The sequence below is a fragment of the Schistocerca americana genome, chromosome 2 (assembly GCF_021461395.2).
Source record: "Schistocerca americana isolate TAMUIC-IGC-003095 chromosome 2, iqSchAmer2.1, whole genome shotgun sequence".
NCBI classification, from domain to species: domain Eukaryota; kingdom Metazoa; phylum Arthropoda; class Insecta; order Orthoptera; family Acrididae; genus Schistocerca; species Schistocerca americana.
In genome coordinates, this window is record NC_060120.1 from 35,549,258 (window position 1) to 35,567,951 (window position 18,694).

The window sequence follows — 18,694 nt, forward strand, 5'->3', positions numbered from 1 at the left end:
TGTAATAAAAAAGTATTGGTTTAGATGTGTCAAAACAGAGATTTGTTTTAAAATGAGTTATTTTAAAGAATGGAGGATCAAAACAAGCTTTTTGAAACTTTTATTTACAGTTCAGTGACACAGGCAGAGTGACACATAATCTCCACAACCACTGAAAATGCTGGGAAAGAAGGTATATATGGAAGCCAGAGAAAAAAAAAGTGGACTGTGAGAAAGGAAGTGGCGAGGTGGAGAGATTGACAGCCAAAGCCAAGATGGAGAGGCAATGAATAGTTTGTGCACTGTGCCTTTTAAAAATGGAATAGTTCATCAATACTACATCTGCCCTCCCATGAAGTGCTGAGATACTGACACACCACCACTCACTAGCCACTGTGATTGATGAACTCCAGCATAGAGTTGAAGCAGCATTGTAAGACATACCTGTGGCATTCACATAAGCTCAGTTCAGCTCAATACCCAGCCATTGTTGCTGTCAGAGATGGCAGCTCAGTGTACTAAATTTTATACTGAAAAATCAGCAACAAATTTAATCATCTGTTCTTCTTGCTGTACTGCACATGTGCAATAAGTGAAATTTATTTATTTGCTATCCTTTCTGGATTGCAATTTTAATGACTGTGCAAAAATTTCATTAAAAAAAGGAAATGAGTGTATAGCATCGTTGGCCAGGAGACCCCATTCGGGGAAGTTCGACCGCCAAGTGCAAGTCTTATTTCATTTGACGCAACATTGGGCAAATTGCACACCAGTGATGAGGATGAAATGATGATGAGGACAACACAACATCCAGTCCACGAGCAGAGAAAATCTCCAACCAGGCCGGGAATCGAACCTGGGCCCACTTGCATCGAAGGCAATCATGTTTCCACCGAGCTAAGCAGGTGGACATAAATTTCATAAATCTTAATAGTCTGGTACAATTTGTAGCATTGACCAGTCACTTTTTGTACTTCATAAATGTTTCAAAAAGTTTATAAATTATAATGAAGGATTCATCATAAATTTGACCATAAATATGATTTGTAAAATAAGAAATTCATAAATTTTGAATTATATTATACAATTATGTTCAAAGGCATGTTGTGTTACAGTGGAATTTTATCATTAAATTTCAATCATGAACTTTCTCCTCCAAAGGCAAAAATATTTTATTGACGCTGACCTATGTAGGAAGAAACAATCATCATACTTTGAATTATATTTTACAATTATGTTCAAAGACATTTTCTGTTGCAGCGGAATTTCGTCACTAAATTTCAATCATGAAATTTCTCCTCCAAATGCAAAATATTTTTTTAAGCTGACCTATATAAGGAGAAACAATCATCATAATAAAATAAGGGAATTCAAAGGACGCACAGAAAGATATAGGTGTTTGTTTTTTCCATGCGCTTTTCAAGATTGGAATAATAGAGAACTGTTGTAAAGGTAGTTTGATGAACACTCTGCTAGACACTTAAGTGTGATGTGCAGAGTATCCATGTAAATGCAGAAAATAAAAATCATTTGCTTTCTCATAAAAGTAATGTTATGTAAAATGCTTGACCAAGTGCTTTCAACTGTAAACAATATCTCTCGAAAGACAATGAAGGAAGACTTCATTGTAATATGTGGTGGTGCAAATGACGTCGCACACAACGATGGTTTGCATGCTGTTAATGCCCTAAAATCTGCTCTAAACCATCTAAATGACTCAATCATCATTGTTCTCAATATTTCACACAGGTATGACTCGCCTCAATTCTCGTGTGTAAACAGGGCAGTAGCATATACAGTCAATATGCAGAAATTTGCAACCGTTATGCAAATATACAAATGGTTAACGTGCAACATTTTAGTAGAGATCTTTACACCACTCACGGCCTTCACCTCAATCAGTGCGGAAAAGTCACTTAGCGTCCATTATTTGTGAAATCATCGTAAATGCTAGGAACAACGTATACTCAAAACTCACACATTCGAAGAATGAGTGCTCCACAACACAAGAAGACTGCAGGAATGGGTATAGACAGACGACATTGGACAAATAGCTGCTGAAAACAACAGGTAAAGCTGAGTCTTCACAGGCTCCCAGTACATGGAAACAGACCAATTCGAATAAATGGATAGTGAAAAATACCAAACCCACTCTGTCAACTGATATTTCTTTTTTAGGGATAAATGTATAAGTGGTTCTGGTAGGGCGACACGTCCATCAAGCGTTCAACAATCCAAACTCACTTTCAAATTAATTCAGCGGAACTTTCAAAGTCTTGGCAATAAGCACAACGAGTTGGATACCATTGCAGCAATTGATAACCCTGATGTTTTAGTTATAAGTGAACACTGGTACACAGATGAGCTAATTAGTGTATGTAAGCCACTTTCCATGATCTTTTGCTCTGCCTTCAGTAGAAAAGAGAAACGTGGTGGTGGGGTAGCTATCTTTGCAGCCAGTGGTAGTAATTATAATGTGATAGATGTAAGTGCTTTCAGCATTGAGGGTGTAATAGAACTAGCAGCAATTAATTATAAGTGGGGGAAAGAGAACTTAATTATTACAGGCCTATACAGACCTCCACCTGGTAGCCTAGATAGTTTCTTTGATGTTCTTAATGACCTGCTTGTTGACATTGACAGTAAACACTGCAATAAAAATGGCTGGGTTAACATAATACTAACTGGAGATACAAACATTGACTTGCTGTCCATTGACTCTGTATCTAAAAAGCTAATGCTAATACTATCTCAATTTAACTTAGCATTTCTGATAAACGAGCCCACTAGAGAGGTCAATAGTGTAAAATCATGCATTGACAACATTATAACTAACATGTCCCACTTAACATTCAGTGCATCAGTTCTGAAGCTTGCCATTTCTGACCACCACGCGGTACAGGTATTGATAGAAGCTGAAAATCTTCATGTCAATAGAAAAGAGAAACAATATGTGACAAAAAGAATGACCAATGATGACAATGTTAAAGATTTCAACAGTTTGCTAAAAAGCCTGCTATGGGGTGAAAAAAACAGCTTTACTTTCAGTGAGTTTTCATCAGATTTTTATTATTGCTTCGATGTCTCATGTCCAGAAATGACCTTTACAGTAAATGACTGCAAAAAAATTAAAAAAAAAAAAAGAATAACTGGATAAATCATGAAGTAAAAACAGCAAGAGAGAAACTTACACTTTTCCAATATGCAATGATAGATAATAACAATAATAATAGACTAAAGGTAGAATTTAAGAACTATCAGGATTACCATAAAGATCTTCTGCTAGAAACGAAAAGTAAATATGTAGCCACAATGTTAAGAAACTCTACTAACACAGGTTTACCTGTTTGGAAAGTAACAAGTAGCTTTAGGGATTGTAAGGACAGATCAACAAGTGATTTTACTATAAACCATAAAGGGCATATCATGAAATGTCAATGTCAGATTGCAAATGTTTTTAATGAGTACTTTTCTTCTGTTGGAAAATCTGTCAATGACCATTTTAAGAATCTTCAGCATAGATATAGGGGCATTCCAATCAAACAAACCATATACTTGGCCCCAACCAATAACAAGGAAGTCAAAAACATAGTAATGTCATTAAAAAATACAAAATCAGCAGGATATGATGGATTGTTTATCAGTACACTGAAAAGATGCATAGACAACATATCTGATGCCATGGCCACAGCAGTAAATGATGTAATTGCATCAGGTTGTTTCCCAGATAGTCTAAAGACAGCACAAATAACCCCGATTCACAAGAAAGGTGATAAATCTAAAATTGAAAACTACCACCCCATCTCAATCTTACCTGCATTTTCTAAGGTAGTTGAGAAAGTTATTTATACTAGACTAATGACATTCCTGAGTCAACACAATTTAATATTTGAAAATCAGAATGGCTTTATGAAAAACAAGTCAACATCAGTAGCAGCAGCACAATTAATAGACAAAATAATAACGGCCATAGAGAACAAGGAGTATGTAAGTGGAGTGTTCCTTGATCTAGAAAAAGCTTTTGATTGTGTCAACATTACCATATTACTTGACAAGGTGTGGAACCTGGGTATCAGAGGAACTGGCTATGAGCTAATAAAATTGTATATGAGCAATAGAAAACAATTTGTCTTGCTTAAAAGAAACAGTGGGTCTTACAAATCTAAAATTATTGATATCAAATATGGAGTGCCTCAAGGTTCTGTCTTGGGACCCCTTCTTTTCTTGATTTATATTAATGATATACAGTATTGTTCTCCTAACTGTGCAAAAATATTGTATGCAGATGACACATCAATAGTGTGTAAACACAAAGACTATCAGAGTCTGGAGGTACAGTGCAACAATGTAACTAATGAAATAGTCAAGTATTTTAATGAAAGCCATCTAAATGTAAGTACTTCAAACACTGCAATGATGGAATTTAACACAAGGAAACAAATAGAATTTGACATGAAATTATCCATAGGAAATGACATTGTAAAAAAGGAAAAATGGACAAAGTTCTTGGGAATTACAATCCAGGACAGCCTCAAATGGGACATGCATATTGATTCCTTAGCATGTAAGCTGTCAGAGAATGTGTTTGCTATAAATATGATTAGCAAATATTGTAAGGACATGTGTGTACTAAGAACTGCTTATCATGCCCTATTCTCATTAAACTTAAACTACGCTGCAGAAATATGGGGTGCAACAACTCAAGCCAACCTAAGTACATTATTATATCTAAAAACAAAGATGGTGAGACTTACCAAAAAAAAGTGCTGGCAGGTCGATAGACACACAAACAAACACAAACATACACACAAAATTCCAGCTTTCGCAACCAACAGTTGCTTCGTCAGGAAAGAGGGAAGGAGAGGGAAAGACGAAAGGATGTGGGTTTTAAGGGAGAGGGTAAGGAGTCATTCCAATCCCAGGAGCGGAAAGACTTACCTTAGGGGGAAAAAGGGATGGGTATACACTCGCACACACACACACACACACACACACACACATATCCATCCGCACGTACACAGACACAAGCAGACATTTGAGGTGAAAGGTGGCATGCTGTTCTAATTTGTCTGCTTGTGTCTGTGTATGTGCGGATGGATATGTGTGTGTGTGTGTGTGTGTGTGTGTGTGTGTGTGTGTGTGTGTGTGTGTGTGTGCGAGTGTATACCCATCCTTTTTTCCCCCTAAGGTAAGTCCTTCCGCTCCCAGGATTGGAATGACTCCTTACCTTCTCCCTTAAAACCCACATCCTTTTGTCTTTCCCTCTCCTTCCCTCTTTCCTGACGAAGCAACTGCTGGTTGCGAAAGCTAGACTTTTGTGTGTATGTTTGTGTTTGTTTGTGTGTCTATCGACCTGCCAGCACTTTTGTTTGGTAAGTCTCATCATCTTTGTTTTTAGATATATTTTTCCCATTTGGAATGTTTCCCTCTATTATATTCATAAGTACATTATTAATACTACAGAAAAAAGTTATCAGAATTATTTGTGGTGCCAAACCTTGAGAATCATGTCGGAATCTGTTCCCAAAATTAGGTGTGCTTACCATTATAGGTGTATACATATTGAAAGTTATATTGCTTGTGAAAACAATAAATCCAAATTTCAACTGTGACCTGCACCAGTATGATACAAGGCAAAAGTTCAGATACCATGTAAATAGCCACAGAACAGCTTTATATGAAAAAAATGCACTTCATGCTGGGCTGAAGCTAGCCAATGCCTTACCAAAAAGTCTCACAACCCTTCCTACTAACAAATTAAAAGATCAGCTAAAAAAAATTCTAATTGAAAACCCTTTTTATTCCCTAGACGAGTATTATATCTGTATGAAAAGTGCTTCATAAGTATGTCAAGCTCATAGTTTTAAGTAACCTGCAACTAATATAATGTTGATAAAAACAATATTTGTAATATCGTGATTGCATACTACCAAATGTAAAATCCATCAAAATATAAAATTTATTAATACAAACAAATCTTTAGTTTGTAATTTATAAACTGACGTATTCAGAAGAATAATCTGTATGATGTCCTGAAACTGTATTATTTTTAGGGATTGTATTTGATTATTCGATGTTGAATAAATATTATTATTATTATTATTATTATTATTATTATTACATAATAAAAAGTTGCACACTGTAAAAGCCGGCTGGTGTGGCCGTGCAGTTCTAAGCGCTACAGTCTGAAACCGAGCGACCGCTATGGTCACAGGTTTGAATCCTGCCTCGGGCATGGATGTGTGTGATGTCCTTAGGTTAGTTAGGTTTAATTAGTTCTAAGTTCTAGGCGACTGGTGACCTCAGAAGTTAAGTCGCATAGTGCTCAGAGCCATTTGAACCATTTGAACACTGTAAAGTATGTGTATGTAACTGATAACTCCACAAGTCATTTATGATTGTGAATTGTGTTTTATTCATCTCATGATGTACCTTTGCAATCCATTTGGTTTGCATACATGGCTGTACCATGTTTCAGTTAATTGTGGTATGTCAATCAAGTTAAAGAGAGTCATGCAGTCAGTTTGTCAGTGTAAGTTTGTAATTAGATGTAATCTATAGTAGTATAATGGTAAAGGCATGTTTGATAAACAGGGGAGATATGAGTAGAACAACTGTACCCTCAACAATAGCTGTAATTGTGTAATGAATAGTCTCAAATATAGCGTGTTCAGACAGCTTTGGGTATTATTAGTTAAGGTATTGATATGATTCTGGTGTTGTTTGTTTGTTGTTATATTTCCAAGGTGTTCCTGGAGCACTGTGTGGTGACAAAAACTGTGCTTACATCATTCCTTGGAGTTTGCAGTACCATGAACTGCACTAAGTGGCCTCTTCATGGTGAAGTTTGTAGCTTGGGCATCACAGTAATTCTATAAGTTCTCTACATGAACATATTAAACAAAAAAAGAAAACTGTTGATATGGAACTTAAAACTTATGGCTTGACTTCTTTTGGGTTTATAAACATTTTATATTTTCTGTTATTACTTTTATGTTGTAGTTTCATGTACTGACACATTCAGTGACCCTGGTGATTTGGTTCTCAGTTCGAACCAACAGAACTAGACATGTAAATATATAAATAACAATCATATTTGTATGACAAGTGTTTGAGTTGTTAAACATATACATTGTAAACTGAACAAAAAGTCCAAAATTTGTTCTCTACATGTTCGCATTACCTGAACAAACATGAAGCACAAAGTTATTTATTTAATATTTTATAACTCATGAGCAACAAATGAAACTAAGGACAGCACAAATATTCATACAATGAATGTGAAGTACCAGTTAAACAAAATTTTGACATTACCAGTGAGCTGACATGTATTAAGTTATGGTTCAGGGCTGTGTATAGTCCTGAAATGAACAACTGCGGATTGAAGTCCTGAATCAGTGGTAGGTCAGTCAAGTTGTTACTCATTTTGATGAGAAGTTCCTCAGATATCTGACCACTATGTGCAGCATCTTGCGAAGGAAGAGTAATTTCAGCTGAGGCTACTGACTTTAGAAGAAGTGACTTGTCCCCTGTAATATTAAATTCATTTTGAACAGTGTTTCCTATGTGAGTGTGTGTGTTAGATATTGTTTCAAAATATTTACCTGCTACTAAAATATAGAAGCCAAAAACTTGATCTGAGCGATGCTGGGCTTTTATCCTGGTAAGTAGATATATTTCATTCTCAGTCAGATACTGGCATATAGTTGCAAAACACTAGCAAAACAGAAAACACATATTTCATATTAACATTACAAATACTTCAATTCAGAAATTCTACCTGTTTTCATTGCTGAAATGCATTTGCATAAATAATTATCCATTAATTTGTTTCTTAAACATGTATTTAATTTCAAAAAACCACAAAAAGGAACTGTTAATAATTGTAAAGTATTTCTTCACCTATTGGTAACTGAAAAGTATTGAATGATTTCACAAAACTATATTTTTATCACAACTAAAAATAATAGCACAATACTCCCATCTCCAATAGGGATTGAGCAAGAGGCACATACACTGTTGTTGTTCAGGAACATTACATTGTTAGTGACTGGTCAAACTCTTAACATTACTTCAATGACCATCACAAGATGAAATGGTAGAATACAATTCTATGTTTGTGGAGTACTGACAGTATCATGAAAGGAGTATATTGCTAACTCACCATGTAGAAGAGATGTTGAGTTGCAGCCATGCACAACAAAAAGGTTGCTAAACATGTGAACTGTTGGCCAAGAGGCCTTCTTCTAAAGTAGATAACAGACACACATTCACACAAGCACAACTCATACTCACATGAACACTGTATTTGGTCAGTGAAGAGCCACATTATTTCCACAGATATAATTAATATGTAATTTTCTGTACCTTCCTGTGCCACACAAATCTGTTGTACCTCGTCTTACCAAACCTCCCCCCCTACCCCCCCCCCCCAACCTTTATCCCCTTTTATTTTAGTATGTACATACTGACGTCACCTAGTCCTGTCACATCTGATGTCCCCTCTTCTTCATACAAACTCACCCACTGAACTCGCCCCACACTATCATCTTTATTTAATATTTTCTCTTTGATCTCATTGTGTTTTCATGCCTATTTCAGTTTGTTTTCTCCTTTCACTACCAGCTCCAGTCCCTCAGGCTTCGCCTTGTTTCCCTATACTTCATCTGTTCCCTAGTAGTTGTGATTTTTCCCATGTATTTTTATTTATTTTGCATATTTTTGCATGTATTTTGCACTCATTTCTACACAATGCATGTATCTTTATGAGTTTTAATCCTCCACCATGGATCCTTGCTCTTTCTATTTGCACCAGTACAGAAACATTTCCTTATCCCTAGCCAGAACCCAGCCTCACTCACTGTTTCTGTGTTCTTGCCTGGCATATGGAATCCCCCAAATGGCCTTACCATTAAATTACCCATTTCCTGCTGTGACCCCTCCTTATGCAATGAGCCACCCTGTGTTCAGATTCTGCCAGTCCTTAGCCCTCACCACAAGGTTCTCCTGCTCTGTAATCCTAAATTACTGTGTCCTGCCTCTCACAATGAAACTCTGGCCCTCCAGGAACTAGAGCAGCATGTACAATGCTTCATCAAAAAACTCTCCAACCTGTTCACCTTCTACACTCACCTTGGCCTACCACTATCCACCAACTCTACAACAGCCTCCAAACATACCCTCATATAGCTAAAAAGCCTGATTAGCAGGCCTATTACATTTATCACACCCTCAGAAACTACTTCCCATTACCATACAGAATCCAGAGCCTAAACAGACCTGGAACTTAATAGGAACAGCCTCAGTGACCAGAGACAGTGGTCATGTGTGTACGAATTGTGCTTGTGTGTATGTGTGTGTTATCTACGTCAGAAGAAAGACTTTTAGCTGAAAGTTTACATGTTTAGCAGTTTTATCTTGTGCCCATCTGCTGCTCAACATCTCCTCTATATGGTGAGTAGCAATCTGTCCCTTTCATAATACTTCATTATTTCAGTCTGGATTTTCCATTGTATTCCATTGTATTCAGCTTTGCCAGACTTGTATTTTTCTGCTGTGTATAAAATCAAACTGATTCTCAATTCATTATTCAAAAGCACTAGTGTTTATCTGGGGGTATTCATCTTAAATACAGTCATCTATTCATCTAAAAGAGGTTTGTAAGTGTGCATTGACAGAAACAGGTAGCTTTAGTTTCAAAATCAAAGAAAGATATTTTGAGAAGACAGCGTCTTTTTATATAGATTAGAGATTAGATTAGATTAGATTAATACTTGTTCCATAGATCATGAATACGGCACTTTGTAATGCTGTGGAACATGTCAGGTTAATAAAAGATGTCTGAACAAGATATTACATTATACAAAATATTGCATGACACTAATGTTTAATTTTTTCCCCCTTAATGTATATCTAAAAATTCAGCCAATGAGTAGAAGGAGTTGTCATCTAGAAATTCTTTTAATTTATTTTTAAATGTTAGTTGGCTATCTGTCAGGTTTTTGATGCTGTTTGGTAGGTGACCAAAGACTTTTGTGGCAGCATAATTTACCCCTTTCTGTGCCAAAGCCAGATTTAACCCTGCATAGTGAAGATCATCCTTTCTCCTGGTGTTATAGCTATGCGCACTGCTATTACTTTTGAACTGGGTTGGATTACACAAATCTTTGCAAAATATAGCAGTAAATCTGTCATTAGTTAAGCGATTTAGAACTGGGAATCTTTCAGTACAAGTATCACTCAAGTTCTACCTTAAATCCATCATGAAATTACAGCGTGTAGGTTGGTCTTCAGAAAAACAAAGAATTGCAATTGGTTTGGCATGAATCTGAGTCATATGTGTTTTGTGCAGCTTAACTCAAAAGAAAAAAGGTCAATGACTTTTTTTACATCAGTTTTTAGCTGCTTTAAATGAGATTTCAATGGACAATAGGCACATGTTGTCATTGCTTGAGAATCGAAACTGATTGAAAGAATATAGGTCACATGAAGTGTCTATATTTAACACATTCCAGCTAGGCTGCAGTGACTGCTGCAGTCCGCCAGACATTGTTAAGTTTTTCGACTTTTGTGTGTGGCTCCTGCTTATAAAATAAAGCATTCAAGCAGATTACCATGCATTTCAGAAATACTGTCATTGATTCAAAACCATTATTATCAATCAAAAGGTGCGACATGGTTGCGAATAAAACAGCGACTCGAATATAGGATAAATTTCCTTAACTTTACATCTGTGGTCACAAATTTTTTGTCATCAGGCTACCGGTTTCAATCTATAATGACCACCTTCAGGTCTGCAGCAAAATAGGGAAACCATATATACACTAGCAGAATGTCTACATATCAAACTGTAGACAATCTGCTAGTGTATTTATGGTTTCCCATTTTGTGACAAACTTTTGCAGTTGAGATAATTATGGAAGCACACTGCACCAATGAATGTGCAAGAAGTGATCACACCTGAAATACGTTTTTCAAGTTTGTAGCACCTTGTGGAAGCTGGAACATCCATTTAGCAGCTCTTCAAAGCACTAAAAGAGTGAGCAATGACTTCAAGCCATCACTGTTTGGAAATGTACATCATGAAGTGACAATCAGGAAAACCACACTCAGTGATCGTTTAGCACTGACTGTTAGGGAAATCACAATGTGCCCATAGTTTTTACGGGCAGTGACCAGAATATATTAATGAACAAATGATCAAAAAGGAAATTTTTCTGGCTACATCATACTTCAAACTGAAATGTTCCTGTTACCTGACAATCACATACACTGTTTGCCTTAACTCTCTTGGCGGCTGTAATTTATTGCAACATGGCAGATTGGGAAACATTGTTATGAAGCTATTGGTTCCAGGACTTACGGTTTTAATGATCCCCCCAGAATCAAATACACTCCTGGAAATGGAAAAAAGAACACATTGACACCAGTGTGTCAGACCCACCATACTTGCTCCGGACACTGCGAGAGGGCTGTACAAGCAATGATCATACGCATGGCACAGCGGACACACCAGGAACCGCGGTGTTGGCCATCGAATGGCGCTAGCTGCGCACCATTTGTGCACCGCCGCCGTCAGTGTCAGCCAGTTTGCCGTAGCATACGGAGCTCCATCGCAGTCTTTAACACTGGTAGCATGCCGCGACAGCGTGGACGTGAACCGTATGTGCAGTTGACGGACTTTGAGCGAGGGCGTATAGTGGACGTGCGGGAGGCCGGGTGGACGTACTGCCGAATTGCTCAACACGTGGGGTGTGAGGTCTCCACAGTACATCGATGTTGTCGCCAGTGGTCGGCGGAAGGTGCACATGCCCGTCGACCTGGGACCGGACCGCAGCGACGCACGGATGCACGCCAAGACCGTAGGATCCTACGCAGTGCCGTAGGGGACCGCACCGCCACTTCCCAGCAAATTAGGGACACTGTTGCTCCTGGGGTATCGGCGAGGACCATTCGCAACCGTCTCCATGAGGGTGGGCTACGGTCCCGCACACCGTTAGGCCGTCTTCCGCTCACGCCCCAACATCATGCAGCCCACCTCCAGTGGTGTCGCGACAGGCGTGAATGGAGGGACGAATGGAGATGTATCGTCTTCAGCGATGAGAGTCGCTTCTGCCTTGGTGCCAATGATGGTCGTATGTGTGTTTGGCGCCGTGCAGGTGAGCGCCACAATCAGGACTGCATACGACCGAGGCACACAGGGCCAACACCCGGCATCATGGTGTGGGGAGTGATCTCCTTCACTGGCCGTACACCACTGGTGATCGTCGAGGGGACACTGAATAGTGCACGGTACATCCAAACCGTCATCGAACCCATCATTCTACCATTCCTAGACCGGCAAGGGAACTTGCTGTTCCAGCAGGACAATGCACGTCCGCATGTATCCCGTGCCACCCAACGTGCTCTAGAAGGTTTAAGTCAACTACCCTGGCCAGCAAGATCTCCGGATCTGTCCCCCATTGAGCATGTTTGGGACTGGATGAAGCGTCGTCTCACGCGGTCTGCACGTCCAGCACGAACGCTGGTCCAACTGAGCGCCAGGTGGAAATGGCATGGCAAGCCGTTCCACAGGACTACATCCAGCATCTCTACGATCGTCTCCATGGGAGAATAGCAGCCTGCATTGCTGCGAAAGGTGGATATACACTGTACTAGTGCTGACATTGTGCATGCTCTGTTGCCTGTGTCTATGTGCCTGTGGTTCTGTCAGTGTGATCATGTGATGTATCTGACCCCAGGAATGTGTCAATAAAGTTTGCCCTTCCTGGGACAATGAATTCACGGTGTTCTTATTTCAATTTCCAGGAGTGTAGAACAAGCATTCTGTACATAGCTATTAACTTATTCAGGCTTGTTTTCACTTACATATGAGTTTGTAATTACTTTTTAGTCATGCAGCCACAGTTTTGGCTTTCAGTTCATTCTTTTACCAAAATTTACTTCCATAGAATTTTCCAGAAAGATCAGCATGTCATCAGCTGTCAAATGATGTTTTTCATTAATTTTTGAATTAAAGATATATCTAACCTTTAGGTAACTATGTCAAATGTTTACCTCTATTTTGTTAAGTACATAAGTAGGTTTCATATATATTTTGATATCTGAACATTTTATTATAAGTTTAATTATGCAGTTAATAATGCCTTATAAGATTTTGATCGTTGTGTTCATATTTTTTTTTTTTTTGGGTGGCAGAGCTTGTGAGATGACCTACTTGCAAGTCCTTAGTCTGCCATAGACATCTTATTTTTCTATTTTATAGTTCTCATTAACAGCCCAAAAACCATACTGATTTTCTTTGAAACATTTTTGTAGTAATACTGTCAATGTTTTAAAATTTTTGGAGTGGTTAACTATGACAAAAGTTTCACTGTTTGTGATGAAGCAAGCTGTGACAGTTTTACTTCCCTTCTTGTTTTGCCATCTGCCCTATAATTTTGTGCTTAGTTTTATGTATGTAATTGATTTTCCAATTTATTTTGACTATTCCTAGTTAGTATCTTTTGTTATAGGGTGAAATCAGTAATTGTTTTGTAAGTTAAATTCTATTGTTGACATATAAACAAATACCAATTCTGTAATAATTGTAAAGATTTTGAAGAAGAAATGCTAGGATTCCTAAAATACGAGGGCTATCCACGAAGTACATTATGTTTTGGAATTAAAAATAAATGAAGTATTGGAAATTTTTTTTATTTTATACAGATGAAAGCCACACTTAAATACTACATTTCTACATAGTTGCCATTTAAATTAAGGCACTTATCATAGCGATGGACGAGCTTGGAAATTCCTTCGTCGTAAAAATCGGCCACCTGCGCCTTCAACCACGTGGTTACCTCTTCTTTTGGGACAGAAAAGGTGTGATTTTTGTGGATTTCCTGGAAAGAGGCACTACAATAAACTCTCAAAGGTATTGCCAAACTCTGCACAACCTCAGAAGAGCAATACAGAACAAGCACAGGGGAAAGTTGGGCTCAAAAGATCTTGCTGATTCACGACAATGCCCGGGCCCACATGGCAAATGCCACTCGTGAAGTTCTCGAAAATTTTAAGTGGGAATTGTTTCCTCATCTGCCGTACAGTCCCGACCTGGCATCGAGCGACTTCCACTTATTCCCAGCAATGAAGAAGTGGTTGGCTATGCAGTGTTTTGATGACGACACACAGCTTCAAGAAGAGGTAACCATCTGTATATAATAAAAAAAATTTCCAACACTTTATTTATTTTTAATTCCAAAACGTAATGTACTTTGTGGATAGGCCTCGTATCTATTTGGCTCTAGTTGGAAACATGTTAGAAAAACCAGCCATTCATTAATTCCAAAGTAATTAACAGTTTTGTCAACAGTATTGTTTATGTAACCATATACGTTAATTTCATCATTTAAACAAGTAATTCGGCCTAACTCTTGCAGTAGAAGAAACTGTTAAAAAGAACCAATGTTTTGATGTATTCAGTTAATTTAATGAGTTAAGTTTTAATTGTAATTTCTGTAAATTAAACATCGAACAATGTGTAGTTTCAGGGCCTATTATTTCGATGACATATAAGAACCAGATTTTTGGTCACGAGACAGTCAGTCCACGGCCGAGTTTCAGACAAGGAACATGTGTTAGTTAGACGACAAAAATGCATCAACTTAACAGTGAAATAAGTGTTACACCAATAATCAGTGTGCTAAAGCAATGACAGTGACTGTTCAATTTATTTGAAAGACTGTGAACTGTATGGTTAGGCTTTTACTGCTCATAGATGTACAACAGTAAACTACTGTAGCAGTATGTGGATGTTCACCTGCAAACTATTAATGAGGCTTATGGAAAGTTAAACAGTAGTACACTGGCCATATTAAATGTGTATATAGGGGGTTGTGAAAAGTGAAAGTAAACATTTGTGAAATTCAACTATGCACCTGTCAGCTGCATTATTTACTGCAGTCAGTGTCCAAATTACAAACCCCATTTTCCAGCAAGTGTAGCAACACAGTACGTCAAAACCAAGGACAATCAACAAATGAAGAATAAAAGTAGGCGAACTGCTGCATGTGGTGCCCCAACATGAGGATTATTGTATGTGGGCACAATAAACTAGAACCCATGAAAGTTGAAAGTGAAGTGTGAACTCAAGTGGTTTACAGTACAGTTTTACATGGAAGAAGTGATACAGCCAGTCAGCACTGGGGTTTCATAACGGAAAAGGTGCAGCAGCCAACCAGTGAGCGGGTTGTATGGAAGCAGCCATTGAGTGCAGGAGCAGCCAGTCAGCATGCAGGTGGACACAGCTGACCAGAGACAAACAAGATGCCTTGCTGAGAGAATCACAACGTGCCACAGCCGTGCAGTTACAGATGACAACCGCAAGAACCACAGCAGATCAGCAGCATATGAGTAATTAAAACAACGTAATTCATTGCAAAAGCTGTGTTGTATTAAGTGAAACATAATGAGTGACCCTAAGGAACAAGACAGTGTGACTGAGAACAAAGCTGTAGGGGTTAAGTTTTTAAATGAACAGAAAGACCTAAGTAGGAATAGTTCTGTAGACGAATGTAGTTATAAATTAGACATGAAATTAACTTTTTAGGATGGGGGTGAATGTCCTTTTGTAAAGAACAAAATGGACGAAAACAGTACTGAAGTGGGTGAAATCGTTAAGAAGGAGGAACGTAGTAGCAAAAGTCAGCAAGAGCAACAGTTTATGGCAGATGGAAACTTGGAAGCAATGTTAAGGCATATTATCAGTATTATGTGAAAGGTAGAAAAGAAAACTGACAGCATTAAAACTGACATGGTTGGCTCAAAGGATGAACTGAAGAAAGAAATTAAAAAGAAGGTTCAGATAGTCAACTATAATCTTTCAAAATTAAATAACAGAATTGAGGCAGTAGCTAAGATTTGTGATGAAAAGATAAAGAAAGTAGAGCAGAATGCTGATGAGAGCTTAACATTAATGAGTAGCAAATGTGTAGTAGAGAGAAAGAAACTATGTGATGACTATAGTAGAAGGGTGGAGGTTTCCAAAAAATAGTTTAAGGATGAAGTCAAAGATGCCAGGAAATTTTGTGCTGAAAACAGGGTGAAACTTGAGAGCCAAATCGATCAGATTACAAATAATTTTGAAATGGGGGTAGAAACCAAGTGTGTAGTAGTGGTAGAGGAAAATCTGGTAAAAGTAAATAAAAATTTAGATTCAGAATTTGCTGAAAAAGATGGAAGAGGTACAAAATCGAAAGCATAGAGTATGGAGAGTATGTAGTGTCCCAAACAGTCCTCCATTTGTTAGCTGTAAGAAATTTAGTAATTTTGAACCATATGGGGAAGTGCATCCACTGGATTTTATTAGGGAGTTTAATAATTTGGCTGAAACATGGAATGACAAAGAGAAAAGGCCATTTGTGAGAGGTTTTTTGAAAGGGGATGCTTATGGATGGGCAGCTCAGGTAGGTGATTGTTGTACTTCATGACAAAGCTTTGAGAAAGCATTTTTAGATTAATATTGGACCAAAGAGAAGCAGCAGAGAATTTTGAGTGAATTTTGGGGAGAAGAGAGATTTGACTCTGGCGACTGTGAAAGGTTTCTGTCACTTTTGAATAAACAAACTGAAATATTTGGACAAAGAGTGTATAAGTACATGATGAAAGGCCCCCAGGACGCTGTAAAATTAAGATTTACACACACACACACACACACACACACACACACACACACACACACACACCGCCTTCTCAAAGTTCGAGGCTTTATTGTGAGCACCTTACAAAAACTTTACATTTCAAAGTATTGGCCATTGCTGGCCACTACTTTCTCCCATCTTTTGGGCAGCATACGAATCCCGTGGCAGAAGAACTAGGCATCTTTCGAGAAGATCCATGCATCGATCCAGTTTTGCAATTGTTCATATGACAGGAAGTGCTGGGCAGCCAGGTCATGTGCCATTGAACTAAAAAGTTGTTAGTCAAAGGGAACGATGTCTGGAGAATACGGCGGGTGGGGTAGGATTTCCCATTTCAACGTTTTCAGGTACGTTTTGGTGCGTTTTGCAACAAGGGGTCGAGCACTGTCACGCTGCAAAATCACCTTTTCACGTATATCATTGTACTGTGGCCATTTGTCTTTCAGTGCTTGGCTCAAACACATCAATTACTTTCAATAATGATCTCCTGTGATTGTTCTCTTTGGTTGCAATAGCATCGAAAGCTTTCTCCCTTTCACAACCATGCCGGTCTTCAACGTCAAAATCACCGTTCTTGAAGCATGAAAACCATTCTCTGCAAGGTTCTGTCACTATCAGGCGTCTCATCATAGGTCTTACCCAGCTTTTTATGAGCTTCAGGTGCAGATTTCTTCATATCAAAGAGCAGAAAATTAAAACCTCCCACAGATGATGAAGATTGGGCTCATAAGCTGACATATTCAGCCAAGAATAACTTTAAGATGCAATCAGAAATTGACTAATATTCTGATGGTGTTATGTTCACAAATGCCTAAGCTTACGTATGACACTTACAACCTACGACTTGCACCACTACTTTCCACTAACGCCGTCTACTGCAAAAGGCCAGAAGCAAAGTTATAGACCTGATATAATGTCAAAGAACCGTATCAAATATTTTATTTATTGAAGTAAATGAAGAGGAAAATTACAGGAAGAGGATTTTTGTGATTACAATAAGTGCCAGTGTGCCCTGAGTCCTCCGCCGTCTGCAGCTTCAACAAAAATGTAAGGAAGTCCGATGCCCAAAAGGATACCAATAAGCACAGAACATTTTAACAATGCAACCATATTACTATTCTTATTCATTTTTATTGTACAACTGTTGACCTGTGTGCCAGGACTTCTGGGCACCAGTCATGAGTAATGTTTGTTAACTATTGTTATAGTAAGAAATTTCTATGACATTGTTATGAATTATAAAAACTAATTGCCTGTATTCTCTGTTTGCATGAATCACTGCAGGGAACAAGTATTACAAAAAGGCAAAAATTGAGGAGAAAATTTTTGAAAGGGATAAGAATTGGACGCAGGTTACGTAAAATTTTTTCCATAGTAAGCAGTTTTATTTGGTGCAGCAAAAGTAGGACTGCCATGCAAGTTGCTTGCATGGTTACACTTGGTAGTGCCTCTTTTGATGTAGATAGAAACCTTTTCCTCATTATTTCCTTCCTTGGGTTTTACTGGCGAGAAATTTTTCGGTGTGATACACATTGTCAGTAAAACGTAAAGATTTGTGACACAATACTTTGAGCATCATAATAGATGTAAAACAGGCTTTGACATTACATAATTTACATTTATTAAGTGTAATAATTATTGTATGAAATTTTTAACATTTTTGTAAAATTTCCATTTTTTGCAAATTCATATAACATGGCTGAAAAATGTATGCCCATTGTTGATAGTGATAGCGGAAGTGCAATCAGCCAAGATGGCACAGAATTGCAAGATCGAACAATTGAAGTTCAGCTGCCATGCACGCCTACTGCTGAAGGATTAAGTAGATCAGAGATAAGTGTTGCAGGAGTGACAAATGATAGCAACACTCCACAACAGAATAACCGTGACAACACAATGTTTACAATTGATGAGACAATGTCACGCATCTCCCAGAGCGACACACCATTCATGAATGAAACGTCAGATAGCGATTTAATATGAATCTTGACAACATGTTACAAACATCACTTGATTGCAACACAAACATTAATTTG

The 18,694-nt window shown here is 38.0% G+C and overlaps 1 protein-coding gene across 1 annotated transcript in view; it reads right to left on the reverse strand.

Moving 5' to 3' along the window:
- Window positions 1-18,694, reverse strand: part of LOC124590031 (meiosis 1 arrest protein-like) — a 101,809-nt gene that overhangs the window by 1,896 nt on the left and 81,219 nt on the right. The window contains exons 4-5 of the mRNA XM_047131616.1: window positions 7,584-7,695; window positions 7,294-7,508 (exon numbers count right to left, since the gene is read on the reverse strand). Of these exons, the coding sequence (XP_046987572.1) occupies window positions 7,294-7,508; window positions 7,584-7,695 (327 nt within the window). The remainder of the gene's footprint in view (window positions 1-7,293; window positions 7,509-7,583; window positions 7,696-18,694) is intronic.